Here is a 16076-nt window from a genome sequence, read left to right as displayed (position 1 = left end):
TGCACACAGAGGCGAGGTAGACTCTCCCCGGCGTGTGCACACAGAGGCGAGGTAGACTCTCCCCGGCGTGTGCACACACAAGGAGCCAGGCGTTAGCTTTATCTTCTTCCAAAGTGTCTCTTGCTGAGCGACACCACCAGCTCCTCCCACTGGAGACGACATGCATTCCACCTCGCATGAGATGCGTCTCACTGACAACAGCGCATGGCGTTAGTGCCACTGGGAACGAGTCATAGCGCATGGTGTATCCGAGGTAGAACGCATGATGTCACTAGTGGGAAAAGCTGGATGTGTTACTTAACAAGAAAGGGGCAGCTTTTAGCTGAAAAGGCTGGAAGAGAGCTGGACTGTCGGCAGAGGTGGAACACCCATCGGAGGGTCTGGGGCTCATTAGCATATGGAGAAAGTTATTTCCTGACATCTTCGCATAGGAGACACTTTGGAAGAAGATAAAGGTAACGCCTGGTTCCTCGTGACAGTGCAAACATAAAAGTATATGAATAGGCCAAATTTAGGTGACAAACTTCCCTTAAATGGCGATTCACTTCTTGAGTAATAAAACAACTATTGTCCGAACTTCTGCATTTATTATCTTTAAAGTGAACACACCTAGCTTCAGCAACAATAACTGTACTCCGCTGGGGGGCGGTGATACCAGTCTGTGTGCCAGTGCTGTGTGCCGTCCTCAAGACGCAGTCGCACTGCGTGTGCCAAGTACACGATTACAGTGCATAGTTGCTGGCATACTTGCATCAGCTCAGTGAGCAGTCAGGACCTACAGCCCATCGAGCTCTGAAGCCAATCAAGTACAGGGGGCGTCACTCCCCTGTCAATCTTGACTCCACCAGTTCTTCCTGGTCACATCAAAATACACTAATATCCGAGACTCCACCCCGCCTCTCCTCCGCGCGTACACGCAGAGCAGACTCCGCCTCTCCTCCGCGCGTACACGCAGAGGAGACTCCGCCTCTCCTCCGCGCGTACACGCAGAGGAGACTCCGCCTCTCCTCCGCGCGTACACGCAGAGGAGACTCCGCCTCTCCTCCGCGCGTACACGCAGAGGAGACTCCGCCTCTCCTCCGCGCGTACACGCAGAGGAGACTCCGCCTCTCCTCCGCGCGTACACGCAGAGGAGACTCCGCCTCTCCTCCGCGCGTACACGCAGAGGAGACTCCGCCTCTCCTCCACGCGTACACGCAGAGGAGACTCCACCTCTCCTCCGCGCGTACACGCAGAGGAGACTCCACCTCTCCTCCGCGCGTACACGCAGAGGAGACTCCACCTAAATACTGAGAAGACTCCACCTCTGCTCTGCGTGTAAATGCTGAGAAGACTCCACCTCTGCTCTGCGTGTAAATGCTGAGAAGACTCCACCTCTGCTCTGCGTGTAAATGCTGAGAAGACTCCACCTCACCACTGGATTGCAAAGGGTTAAAGAAGTGACTGATTCTTCAGGAAGAGATAAGCAGCACCCATGTAACACTGCTCATCTCCTAGCCGATTCTGTAATGTCCATACAAATATGTCAATATTAACTATTACCTTACTCTGCGGAGGCCCGGTCTATCAGGGCTTCTCTAGCAGCACACATGGGTTGTATTACGACAGCCTCTGTCTATAGTATTACACACAGAGCACAGGTCCCCATAAACAGCAGCCTGTATACCGCAGCTACACCTGCAGGCCATCGCTAGACAATCTCATATTCCTACAGTTCCCCTTATCTAGGGACAGACAACTCGCACTGATAGCGCACTATATTGCAGAAATGAGGTGTACATAGGAGTAGTTTAACCCCTTGTAAGTACTAATTAAAGGGGTTGTACGGTTAGTGCAAAACATCCCTTTAATAGAGCCATCTGTAGTAAAATAAGTGGTACTTACCTCTCTGCCAGGACTCAGCTCGGGAGCCCCACTCCGGTCCCTTAAATTACCACTTCCATAAGGGGTTAAATGACTCCTGTGTACACATCAATATAGTGCATCATCACTGCCTTTATCAGTGCAGTTGTCTGTCGCTAGAGAAGAGGACCTGCAGGAAAGTACTGCGGTTTATTATTTTACTATTAAAGGGATGTCATCTGGTAACTGGACAGCCCCTTTAATGACGCAACAAGAAAAAAAAAAAAGAGGTTTGGTTCAGATTTTTCTTTCTTTTCCAGCATTTGCTGTGCGGGATTGACAGCCTGTTCAGTGTATCGGACAGGTGCTGCAATACCAAACATGGATTTCTAATTCATTTTCTTTAGAACAAAAAAAAAGTTTGCTAAAAATGTCTTTTTTTTCCAAACTTCTTCTATGTCCCTGAAGGGGACCTGCGCCTGTGACCTTATGATCACTCAGATAATACACTGCAATACTTCTGTGCATCTAACCAGTTACATTAAAAACCATGACAGACCCAGGAAAGCCAACGATGTCACTGAGGGAGCTTCCTCCCTGTTAAAGGAGATGTCCCGCGCCGAAACGGGTTTTGTTTTTTTTAAACCCCCCCCCCCGTTCGGCGCGAGACAACCCCGATGCAGGGGTTAAAAAACCCACCCGCACAGCGCTTACCTGAATCCCGGCGGTCCGGCGTCTTCATACTCACCTGCTGAAGATGGCCGCCGGGATCCTCTGCCTTCGTGGACCGCAGCTCTTCTGTGCGGTCCACTGCCGATTCCAGCCTCCTGATTGGCTGGAATCGGCACGTGACGGGGCGGAGCTACACGGAGCCGCTCTCTGGCACGAGCGGCTCCATAGAAGACTACAGAAGACCCGGACTGCGCAAGCGCGGCTAATTTGGCCATCGGAGGCCGAAAATTAGTCGGCACCATGGAGACGAGGACGCTAGCAACGGAGCAGGTAAGTATAAAACTTTTTATAACTTCTGTATGGCTCATAATTAATGCACAATGTACATTACAAAGTGCATTATTATGGCCATACAGAAGTGTATAGACCCACTTGCTGCCTCGGGACATCTCCTTTAACTCTATACATGCTGCGATCAACATTGATTGCTGTTATACAGCTGAGTGCTCCAAATGGAGGATACAAGCAGGGCTGCTTGTCTTCTGCATCCAGATATTATCTGCACGGAGCGCCCAGCAGTTATACAGCTGAGCATTGCGAGCGGAGGATGCAGAAGACAAGTGAGGTGGCCCCGCTTGTCTTCTGCTTCCAGCTGTTCTCTTCTCAGAGCACCCAGCTGTTATACAGCTGAGCGCTCCAACCGGAGGATGCAGAAGACAAGTGAGGTGGCCCCGCTTGTCTTCCGCATCCAGCTGTTCTCTGCTCCGAGCGCCCAGCAGTTATACAGCTGAGCATTCCGAGCAGAGGATGCAGAAGACAAGTGAGGTGGCCCCGCTTGTTTTTTGCATCCAGCTGTTCTCTTCTCGGAGCAACCAGCTGTTACACAGCTGAGCGCTCCGAGCGGGGTATGCAGAACACAGCTGTACCACTCTGTTCTTCATACCCCGGCTGTTCATGGAGAGCTCAGCTGGTATACAGCTGTGCGCTTTGTGCGGAGTATGAAGAACACAGCTGGACCGCTGTATTCTTCATACCCCGCCTATGTTCAGGAATGCATGCTCACTTAATGAAATGAGTGAAAAAGCGAATGATTCTCGTAACTTTGGTCGCGCTTAGACTGAATGATTCTCATTCGCCTTCACTTGTTTGAACAATAATCATTCCGTCTAGAAGCACCTTAAGTAGTTGGCGATGGGGAGCAGTGTTCTCTCCGATCCCCGCCGTTGTAGCTGCACTCCAGCTGTCTCCATATGTCATACATGTACGGCATATCGCGTAAACACTTCCCTCCAGGAAGGGTTAATACCGTGTGGGCGGCGCGGTGACTAGAACGGTCGGCTTGTACTTCATGGTGATTGTAGCCATCTTTTGGCGGCTCCCCTCCCACTCCAGTAATACACTAAAGGGTCATATGGAATTTACTTTGTGCACCAATGTGACAACCCCGCGCTGCGCTACTGCGTAGGACGGCGCTATATAGCAGAGTCCTACAGTAACTTTCCCAAACATGAGCCGTCACCATGGGATGTAGGGACTGGTCAGGGTGCTGCCCCCTACAGGACAAGTAGCAGACTCCCAGAGTCCTCTGCGGCACTCACCCAGTTCTGCAGCTTACTGCTCAGCTTCACCTTCTTGTTCCTGTTCTCGGAGATCTCCATGTCGTCCGGCGGTGCAGCGGCAGGATGCAGGCACTGGAGGAGAGATGCCGGCGGAGACTCTGCGCTTAATCCCGCCCCCACAGTCGTGCCGGAGCTCAGCGACTCGACCGCGCCTGCGCCGCGGACCGGAAGTGACGTCACTCTGAGCTCCCAGGCTGCCGGAAGTGATGCGCGGCCGCCGCCGTGTGTGGAGGAGCGCTCGGCCGGCTAAGTCATGGACTTGTCCGTCCGGGCTGTTCATGTACATCTCTGCTTACTGCTAATGGATGGGACATTGTTCCGTCCAGCGCCATGCTCACTAACACACTTGTTCCAGTGCAGTGATGCAGGATAGCAGCCAGCAGTATGGCGCAGTCAGTTATGTATCCCCGCAGTCAGTGCTCATTAGTGACCCCCTCACAGTGATAGTAGTTCTGTTAATGACAGTTACCAGCCCTACATAGTGATTGCTGCACAGTTACCTCCAGGGGTCGCAGGTCGCATCATCTCTGATTGGTGCATTTCTCTCTCCCTTTTCTTCTCTATCCGCATCCAGACCATCATGATAACTCCTCCCGGCCATAACTTGTCTCTGCAGCATTTGACACACAGCAGTCTTTCGCTCTTTGCTTTTCCATCACCCTCCATATGTTTTTTACACCTCCACACAGTCCATAGTGTTCTAAGGTAGGTATTAGGCCCAACGCAGAAAGTGATGCTTTTGGTGCCCTACGAGCACTAAAAGTGCCCCTTTTAGTAATGCTGCCTCATCTGCTCCATAATTAAAAATTCACCTGTTCTGCCCCCATAATGATGCCCACTTTCTTCCCCCATAATTAATAGTGCCACCTTTTTGTCCCCATAATTAATAACGTCACCATTTCTGCCCCTGTAATTAATGTCACTTTTTCAGCTCCAAGGGGTTTCCCTGGCAGCGCCAGGGTTGGAGTGAAAGCCGCTCCTTCGACCCTTGTGTAGTGGGCGGTGCTCGTAATTGCAGGCTGGGGTCCCACTGAAATCAATGGGAGCTGTGCCTGCAATTACAAGCAGCGGCCACTACACAGGAGTCGGAGCAGCAGCTTGCGCTCCAACCACAATGTATCCTGGCAGCAAGTGCTGCCTGGAAACCCCCTTTAACAGTGTCGCCTTATCTGCCCCCATGCTTAATAATTCTGCCTTTTCTGCCCCTGTAGTTAATAAAGACTTTTTCTGCCCGCTGAGGTGCGGCGGTCTCACACAGAAGGCACTCAGCAAGCTGCTACTGGAGCAGCAGGAACGTGAGCGTTCCAGGGGCTTCTTGTAAATTCCGTGGGCGTTACAGGCAGCGATCTGAAACAACGCCGGGCTCACACGGCCGTATACGGTATGCGCATGCAAAGGTCGAAGCGGATCCCAGCTGTGAGCCCTGCAGACAGCTGCGTGATGTACTGCACATTACTGCATAATCACGCAGGCGGTCGTGCGCAGTACACGTTTTCTTGTTTATTTTTCCCATGCCATTGCTTAGCGATGATGCGGGTACCCGCAGCCCGTACACATTGTAATTATGTATGGACTGCAGGTATGTCCGCGACCATAGAGCACAATGCGCTCTATTACGTGGAAATCAGTGGTGAAATAGAACATTCTCCGTTTTTTTTCTTCTTCGAGTGGATTATGTAATTCCGACTCGCTAACGTAAACGGAATTGTGTAATCCAATGCATTTGATTGATCTGCGTATAATCACGGATCAAACGCTTGCAGAATCTACAATTCATGAGAGACCGGCCTAAGGTAGATTGCTACCTTTTTATACCATTGGATAACGGCGATCACATGACCGGGGACCACTCAACGAGGCCTCTGGTCACTGCTCCAGGCTCTCGCCTACCTTTGGTAGCGAGATTTTAAATTATCCAGGCCCTCCTTAGCTTGTGTGCTTGCGTCCGCCATTTTGCCAATTGGCAAATGTGCAGAAGCCAGGGAATGGTCCGTGGATAAAGATCTCGTCGGGAGCCTTAGGTAAGTAATTTCATCTCCCTTCACACAACCGATCCGTCAGGGGAGGTGAAACTTTAATAATTTTTTTTTTTTAACTTTTCCATGATCGCCGACCGCATACCGTGGCCCCTGCTTGTTCCTAGCCAGGAGCAGAGAGAATTTAAATTTCTCTGGCAATCCCTGGCTTTTGCACCACGCGTCTGACATTTTGTGGACGGGCGCATGCGCAGAAGCCGGAGGAGAGTCCATGGATGGATCCAGTTGGGGGATAAATCTGGGGGCCTTAGGTAAGTAATGTCATCTCCCCAATCCATGAGGGGAGATGAAACGTCAACTTTTTTTTTACTTTTACATGATCGCCGTAATCCAATGGGTAACGGCGATCACGTGACCAAGGACCCCATACCGCGGTCTCCCGTGACATCTCGTTGTTCTTGGCTACTTTTGGTAGCCGAGAGCAGGGAGATTTTAAATTTCCTGGGCCCTTCCAACTTATGCGCATGCGCCCGACATTTTGCCGGTGATCTGCATGTGCAGAAGCCAGCAGCAGGTCCTAGCAGGACCAAATCGTCATGTGACATCGCGGAGGCCAGAGGTGAGTAGTTCCGTCTTCCCTCACAGATCAGATCCGTGAGGGAAGATGAAGCTTTAACTTTTTAAAACTATTATGGGATCGCCGTTCTCCATTGGATAACAGGGATCGCTTGACTGGGGACTGCACACTGCGGACCCCATGACAGCTCCGTGGCTCTCGGCTACCTCCGATAGCAGAGAGCTGTCACACTCAAAGACCCCGGGCCTTTACTCCACAGGGTTGGCATGTTTTTATGGCCCTGTAGAATAAAATGAACAAAATTAAGAAAACCAAGATTAAAATCGAGAAGAGATTGAAAAAATTGAGATTTTAATTTTTAGCCAAATCTTGCTGATCTGATAGCTTGTCAGATTTTGAGTGGCCCTTCTGTTGTCCCTCGTCCCCTGCTGTTGGCTTCACAGATGAGAGACCGTTCATTGCTTTGTGTAGGTCTTCTGGGCACTGTATCATTCATTGCCTAGTCTGGTCTGGGGACCTTATTATCACGGCAGTCTTTTGGGGTCTGTAATAATAGGGGTCTATGTTTAGGAGGAGTATGGTCTGGGGTCTGTATTTTGGGGAGCTTAGTCTAGGGTCTGTATGAATGGTGCTCTTATTAGGGTTTGTATTTAGGGAGATTCTCTTCTGGGGTCTGTATTTTGGGGGAGTCTGGTCTGGGATCTGTATTTAAGAGGCTTAGGAATTGAAAATAGCTTAAATTCCATGTGAATTCTGCTTCTAAAATCCACATTTTTTGTCTGTGAAAATTGTGTGAGATTTGTGTGATGCGAGAGGCACGAATATGAACCCCAGCATGTCCTATCTTTGGGCATTCTCTCAGAACGCCTTCACTGTGTGCGATACGAGGTTTCCCATTGAAAACAATGGTAATCTCTTGCCGATCCTCTGGCGCAGCTATCAGCCTCTATACTGCAAAAGCGCACAGGAACAAGATTTTCTACATTGAAATTCCACTCCAGATTGACATCACTGTGGGGGAGAAGTGACCCACACGGTGACAGGAGAGTGGGACACAGAGTCCCATTCTCCAGATCGCGTTGAGACCCCCAGTGATCAGCAAGTTATCCCCTATCCTAGAATCATAGACTGGTATAGTTGGAAGGGACCTCCAGGGTCATTGGGTCCAACCCCCTGCTCAGTGCAGGATTCACTTAAGTCGTCCAAGACAAATAATTGTCCAGCCTCTGTTTGAAGACTTCCATTGAAGGAGAACTCACCACCTCCCTTGGTAACCTGTTCCACTCATTGATCACCCTAATATCTAATTTGTGCCTCCTCCCTTTCAGTTTCATCCCATTGCCTCTAGTCTTTCCTTGTACAAATGAGAATAGGGCTGATCCCTCTGCACCGTGATAGCCCTTCAGATATTTGTAGACAGCTATTAAGTGGGTACTTGATATTCTGGTACAACATCTTTAAAACCAGATGACAGCGCAGTGTTAGGGTGTCTTTACACGGGACAATTAATAGCCAAACAAATCATTCAAATGAGTGATTTCCAGCTATAGCTAGCCGACAGGACGCTCAGCAAGCAATCTCTTAATAGACACTAGTTAACTCATTTCAGTTCACTAAAACAAAACGACTAGTGAGCAAGCTTACTGAGCGAGATGTAAACAGGCGGGCGTTCAACTTTAGAGTAAATGGAGGCGGGCGGCTGTAAGAGATCTCTGGCGTGCCGCATTCACTGAAGGACTATTGTTCCTGTGTAAAAGCACAGAAGCCATAAGTAATTGGATTGGCTGTTCTGTATAAAGCCACCATTAGGCCTCCAGCATGTTAGGGCATGTGGGTCCGTGTGCTGTTCATGTTGAATCATGCACAGCACACGGACCTACTATAGCCTATGGAGCTATGCATACTCATCACATATCCTATTCTTGTCCATATCATGAATGAGAATTAGTACATGCAAATGCATGTCAATGTATGGGCCATCTGTATATACTGATACCCATGGGGTATCTGGTGCAGACACATGGTAAATATGTCGAAGGCTTTGGTCTGTGTTATAGTCACTACATGTGAAATAACATAATGCTACCTCTGTATTTAAAGAATGCAACTGCTGAAAATTAGCAAAATTGGGTCAGGGGATATTTTTATGTAGCTGTTTAGTGGGCCCCTAGAAACAATTTTACTGGTGGGCTCTAGGCACCCTTGTCCAACATTGTGGTGTGTCACCATATTCTGAGAGCCATAACTTTTTTATTTTGCACCCTGTTTCTTTTTTGACCATCCTCTTCAGTACTGGTCTGCTGAATAATAAATTCAAATATAACTATAGCCATAGACTGACAGCTATATGAATATGGGATAACAGTGACAATGTGGATAGTAACTAACCTCAATATAAAAAAGAAATGCCTGCAGCATATACTGGACTTTTAAATAGAAGTTATATTTTAAAGGGATCCAATTCATAATTATTGGTTATGGCAAGAGCTCTTTTGATTTCATACCTTCTATACCCGCCGGATACGCTGTTCATATGAGAGAATCATATGAGAACATGCAACTTCAGTTGAACCGCCTTGAATACACCACACAAATTCCAGTTGTGCTTCGAGATCTTAACCCCTTAGTGACTAGCCTATCGTGCTTTTACGTCCTGTAGCTGCGGGCTATGTATGAAGAGAGATCGCGTGGCAATCTCCCTCCATACATCGTAGCTGCCGGCAGTTTCCTACTGTTGACACCCGGCGGCAACAGCTTCAATGGATAAATAAAGTGTTACATCTTTCTGGCGCACAAAAGCGCCACTCCTCAGAACGGACGCAAATGTGTCCATTTAAAACCACAAACACAGAGAGTACTTGCACTGACCAATTGCATTTCTCGGTCCCTAACTGTTCAGAGAAAGAGGGGCACCCCTACCTAAAAGCTGAGTCATCGCCTCGATAAAGGCCGCCCCACTGTCTTCTTCTACTGACTTGACTATCCCTGATCAGGGAGTTGGAGAGATGCACTAAACACACACGACAGAACACTGTTCACAGACACACAGAACAGGACTGCACATAAAACAAATGTCTGGCACCCTGCACAGACCTAACATATGTCGCTGTTCACACCAACATAGTGTAACACATAGAACAGAACTGTACACACCACATGTCTGGCCACTTGCACAGACATACAACACAAGTCATTGTTCACACCAACATACAGCAGGTAGTGCATACAACACAGACCCCACCCAGAGCTCATATACCAATGACAAACAATAGCCAGTCCAAGTGTTCTCACTCCAGGGGAATAGAGAGTCAGCCACCTTGCTGATATAGGGAGCAGTGTCAGGCATCACCCATCTGACACACAAGACATAAGACGTCTGGAGGCTGCACCTGCCCAGGGATAGGGAGAAACCTGCAGGGCGCCTGCACCTGTGTGGTCACCGTACCACACGCTACACAATGCACGCACCCCAGAAACCGTAAGGAGGGGAGGGACAGCAGGTGTCCAGACCATCTTCAGGGGAGGAGAGAGACACTTCAAACAAGCATGCAAACACCAGCTCTGAGTGGGATAAACAGTGATAAATAAGCCACGAAAATGACCAACAATCTCTCCCAAGAGTTTGTTGGTATTTATTTGCTGCAGACCAAGGGGATTGGCTGCTGGAGAATACCACACCCAGCCAGCTCAATTAACCCCTACCTGTGAAGGTGTGCACAAGGAAGCCTGTAGAACCACTGGTCCCAGACGCACAACCGTAACATAAAGAGCTATGATTTTTTAAAGGGGGGAGGAAAAAGTCGAGCAGGAGATTTGCATTATATCAGAAAAGACTGGCCTCCCCACAAGAAATTGGTTCCAGGGCAGAAGAATGCCAGCTCTACCACCACAAGCACCGTTTACTATTGGGAAGAATCAGCCAAGCTACTAACAGCAGTATAGCTATGTAACACCTCCTACTAGGCATTACAAGGGTGAGCTTTCCGGACGACCCCACTGAAGCCAGGGGCAGGGATGGCACACATCAAAAATGTGTCAAGATACATAAACTTGTAGTGTGTCTGCATGAAGACTAGGGATGAGCGAGTATACTTGCTAAGGCACTACTCGCTCGAGTAATGTGCCTTAGCCGAGTATCTCCCTGCTCGTCCCTAAAGATTCGGGGGCTGCCGCAGCTGACAGGTGAGTTGCGGCGGGGAGAGAGGGAGAGAGAGATCTCCCCTCCGTTCCTCCCTGCTCTCCCCCGCAGCTCCCCGCCCCGCGCCGGCCCCCCGAATCTTTAGGAACGAGCGGGGAGATACTCGGCTAAGGCACATTACTCGAGCGAGTAGTGCCTTAGCGAGTATACTCGCTCATCCCTAATTAAGACCCTTTTAATGAAATTTTGTTATCCGAAAAGTTAACATTTATATACGCTCTTTTGATGCTATCTAGTTGTAACAATACAATTCTCTTTGTGTTAAACCGTTTGAAGTGTGTTTATTTATTATGAAAAAAAAGTTTTATTAGTGGAATGACTATTCATGCAGTGTTCTTTGCATAGGGTAATGAGGTTGTTGCAGCTGTTCTGGGATTGCTAAGGTGCTGATAGTCTGGTGCAGGTTTTGCAGGTGGTTCTCCATCTGGCCCTGGTGGGTGTGGTATTAGGTGAGACATACTTAACTGCACCTGTGGGTAATTAATAGAGCTATTTAGTCTGGCTTGTGCTGGACTGAATTGATGTTGAATCTTCATTAGAGATGAGCGAACCTACTCGGCCACGCCCCTTTTTCACCCGAGCGCCGCGATTTTCGAGTACTTCCGTACTCGGGCGAAAAGATTCGGGGGGCGCCGTGGGTGAGTGGGGGGTTGCAGCGGGGAGTGGGGGGGAGAGAGAGAGAGGGCTTCCACAGCCCAACCCGCATTATTGGCCTGGCAAAAATCAGGGTGGCTTGAATTACCAAATACATGTTTCGGGTTTCATGTGAATTGTTCTCAGGAAAACTCGCCACTTACTGGTTAGAATTCTAAATGCATATTCGACAAATGCCAAGCTTGAGTGAGACAGCAATTGAAAACCCATCCCCTTGTGTCCAACCCTCTGTGCAGAAATGGATGCCAAATATGGGTTGTCAGGCCGAAGCCCTCATCCGCCGCAATGACGAATAGGGCTGGTAGGTCTGGAGAACTCGTAACTCTGGCATGCCCAGCTGGTTCGAAAGAAATTGCTGCCCCATTCTAGAAAGCCCTGAAGATGTGGGCATCCACGGTGCTTCCATAGGATCTGAAATCTACCAGTATAAATCGATAGTTACTGTCAGCCACGGACAGCAGACCTATCGAAAAATACTGCTTGTAATTGTAGTATTGAGACCCTGAGTCCGGCGGCTTCTTTACGCCGATGTGTTTTTGCCATCCAAGGCCCCAATGCAGTTAGGAAACTGCTCAGCTGACTGAAAACCCTCAGCAATCTCCAGCCATGCTTGCAGAGTAGGTGGCAGCATCACTGAGGGCTTCAGATGCTCCCAAAGCAAGTCGCTGGTCTTCCTTATGATGTCACAGATGGTGGTGGGGTCAAACAGGAACTCACAGTGGAGAGACGCAAACAAGTTCCCGATCATGAGGAATCTGAAAAGCAAAGAGGGGTAGAATTAGTTTCATGTGAAATTTCAACACAAACACATGGGGGCCTTTTAGGCCCGTTATGCGGTCGTGCAAAACTAAACCATTGGTTTGGTGGTTTTAGACCAATATATGTGCAGCTATGCTCGCCGCTACAGAATGCAGTTGTGCCTGAACAAGGGAAATTTCTTCCCCTTCGCCAGATTTTTAAACTCTGTGCCACAGTGCAGGAGTTTGAAAAAACACACAAGAAGATAGGTCCTCCCATATCTTTCCCGCATGTAGTATTGACTGCGTGCAGGAAATATAGGGTAAGTGGTTCAAAATGAAGCAGGTAAAATACTGTGAGGTTTCCGTATACAAATAGAGTCTTGGCCCATAACACGCCTGATTTGACTATCATGGAAATGAATAGGGTGTGGCTTATCAGCACTGCTGTACCTGATGATGGCAGAGTCGATGGGAAACAGAAAATGACCAAGTATGAAGACTTGAAGATTGACATACAGCTTCTCTTCCACAAATCGGCTACGGTGGTCCAAGTAGTAATCGGCACACTTGGTATCTTGCCTAAAAACCTCCACCAGCAGTTGAAACAACTGAGTATTGGCAAAATTAACATCTGTCAGTTACAAAAGCCGCACTGCTGGGCCCTGCACGCATTTTATGCCAATACATAACATCATCCTAGGTTCCTGAATGGTACCCCATGTGTTATGAAGATGAACTACCAAGCTTTGGTCACCTGCTAGTGTTGTACTGAAAAATAATCCTACTAAAATATTTATATAGCGCCAACATATTCCGCAGCACTTTACAAGTCATTGGGAACATACTGAACACAAAATGAAAGAATATTAACCCTTTGCAATCCAATTTTGAATTCAGGATTTTCTAGGGGGCTTTCGCTTTCTGCCATTATACAATAGCGCCATGTGGTGGCTAGAGCCAGTACTGCGGTATATGACATGCTGGAGAGGCCCCCAACAACAGAGCGGCCAGTAATTTACAGTAAGAATACCCTGCTGGACGTCTTCCGAAATTGGAGCTGAACAGCCTTCAATCAGTATGTCTTTAGATATCACAGTGGATTGGAAAGGGTTAAACTGATAGTTTGAACAATAAGGGCTAAGAGCCCGACTCGCAGGAGCTTACAGACTATAAGTGGTGACACAAGAGGTATAATAAAGCTTGTTCTGTATAATGCAGAGAGGGGAATATAGAAGTGTAGTTGCTGATACAGTTGGAAGAAGGGGGACAGATTTCCAAGGGGGAGTGTAGAAGCAAGATAGATGTTTAGATTAGGGAATGTGGTAGGCCTCCCTAAAAAGGTCTGTTTTTAGAACACACTTAAAGCTATGGACATTTGGAGTTAACCTGGTTGTCCGGGTAGCGCATTCCAGAGAACTGGTGCAACTCTGGGGAAATCATCTCATTATCATCACAGGCAGGATTACAGTGCAAGGTGCTCACATGATCAGCGCTGGGCAATGAGGTAGCATGTAGTGTGTTTGGGTAGTCAGAGAAGTGGTGTGACCATCTTGGTTTGTTCTTGATAATTATGGCTTCATTTTGAGGCATGTTTACTGTTGCTGTATTAGTATATATTTATTATACCCGTGGAAAGATTTTACATAGACATGATGGAGATTTTAGAACATTTCCATCTCACTACAAATGGAATTTGTTTGCTTTTAGCATAGTTCCATCTACTTGACATTAAAGCGGTATTCCCATCTCGGTAATTCTATTTCACTGTGTTTCAAATTGCTAAATAATGCACTCACATATAAGAGGTTTATTTGCAAAATGCTCCATTCTCCAGATATTGCAACTGTTGATTCCTCTGCCCTCCGGTTGTTTACTGCTTGTTGCCAGGGAAACGGGCTACTTCTACAGAAAGAAATAGAGCACAAAGGTAGCTGTTGGCCAGGCACTTGGGATCCCGGTCATCAGATTTAGATGAAAGTAGTCTGTTTCCCTGACAACAAGCGGTAAACAACCAGAGGAATCTGTATGTGGCGGAACAAGCATTTTGGAAATAAACATCTTATGAGTGAGTGCATTGATTTGTGATTTCAAACACATTGAAATAGTATTCCTGAGATGGAAATACCCCTTTAATATCCAAACTTAATTAAGTAAGGGCAGAAGTGTAAAATGTTTTAAGAGATTTTACAGTCTAGCTGTAATATCTTTAAATATCCACTAGATGGCTCTATAGTCCTTTTGACAAATGTTTGCCTGTACTTAGTAGAGGCTTGTCGTCATTTTTTCAGTGCACGTTAATTGGCTTTCTCACTACTTCTCTATGCCATAAAGTTTCTATAGTCTTTACTAATACCTATGCCGGCACCAGGATTGACGTGCTTGCAAGGTTGGGGAAACATGAGATTCCCATAACCCAAAAATGGGAGTACAGACAAAAAATGGAAAATCTTTAAATATACACTGTGATAGGCGTATACCTTACGGGAATAAGTGTTAGGAACAGGAAGCAACCATGGTGGCTAAATACTGATATAAAGGAGGCAATTAACAAAAATAGAGCATTTAAACAGCTAAAACAGGAAGGCAGTAAAGAAGCACTAAAAAGTTATAAGGAAAAATATGAATAATGTAAAAAGGGGGCAAAGGTTGAGACAAAGGCTCTAAAACTAACCCTAAACTGTTCTTCAACTATATAAATAGTAACAAGTTGAAAACAGGAAGTGTTGGCCTTTTAAAAAGTAACGAGGAAAGAATTGCAGAGGGTCATACGGAGAAAGCAAATCTGTTAAAGGGAACCCGTCACGGTCTCACAGCACCGTATACTAAGTTATGGTGCTGTTAGGGCGCCAAGTGATGTGTTTTTATACTTGCCTGCTCCCGCGGTCCAGCAGTGTCCCCATCTGAAATCGATGCACAGCTTGAAAATTACAATATATTTATTAAGAACCTGGTAGAAGGATTGTGCAGTAAAATATCAATATTTGTAGATGAAAGAAAACTGTAAAGTAAGTAACACAAGAGAGGGCAGAATGCAGTAACACAAGAGAGGGCAGAATGCAGTAACACAAGAGAGGGCAGAATGCAGTAACACAAGAGAGGGCAGAATGCAGTAACACAAGAGAGGGCAGAATGCAGTAATACAAGAGAGGGCAGAATGCAGTAACACAAGAGAGGGCAGAATGCAGTAACACAAGAGAGGGCAGAATGCAGTAACACAAGAGAGGGCAGAATGCAGTAACACAAGAGCGGGCAGAATGCAGTAACACAAGAGCGGGCAGAATGCAGTAACACAAGAGAGGGCAGAATGCAGTAACACAAGAGAGGGCAGAATGCAGTTGCAAATGTATCTGGATAAGTTGGAGGTTTGGGCCGAAAATTGGTGAATGTAGCTCGCAATTTCGTTCATAATGGCGTTTGCATATCGTTCAGTCGTTCACATTCACTATCAAGGAATGTGAATGACTGTAAACGATTAGCGTTCACACGTAATGACAAGCAAACGATTATTTCAATGCCTGAATAAAATGAACGATAGACAAGAAGCGAACAAACTCTTGAAAAACATCACTTGTGTAAATAAATCTATTCAAAGGAATGGATTTCATATTTGTGCGAGTTTTGTGCGCATCGCATGAAACGCGCACCAGAATATTTCTCATGAGACTAAGCCCTTATGGTATGTTCAAATCCAGCGGATACTCCTCAGCAGATTTTAGTGCATATCAAAAATGGAAAACAGCAAAATTCACATTTTATATACAGTCATTGATGTGGATTTCAACAAGTCATTTGCAGACA

General features: G+C 47.1%; 1 protein-coding gene across 1 annotated transcript in view; it reads right to left on the bottom strand.

Annotated features, from left to right (window-relative positions):
* The window catches only part of PAPSS1 (3'-phosphoadenosine 5'-phosphosulfate synthase 1), a 68315-nt gene extending 64035 nt beyond the window's left edge, over window positions 1-4280 (bottom strand). Inside the window, exon 1 of the mRNA XM_066573895.1 lies at window positions 4113-4280. Within this exon, the coding sequence (XP_066429992.1) occupies window positions 4113-4172 (60 nt within the window). The 5' untranslated portion in view covers window positions 4173-4280. The remainder of the gene's footprint in view (window positions 1-4112) is intronic.
* Window positions 4281-16076: the final 11796 nt, after the last annotated feature.

This window comes from Eleutherodactylus coqui, chromosome 7 (assembly GCF_035609145.1).
Source record: "Eleutherodactylus coqui strain aEleCoq1 chromosome 7, aEleCoq1.hap1, whole genome shotgun sequence".
Taxonomy (NCBI): Eukaryota; Metazoa; Chordata; class Amphibia; order Anura; family Eleutherodactylidae; genus Eleutherodactylus; species Eleutherodactylus coqui.
This window is presented reverse-complemented; position numbering and strand designations above follow the sequence as displayed.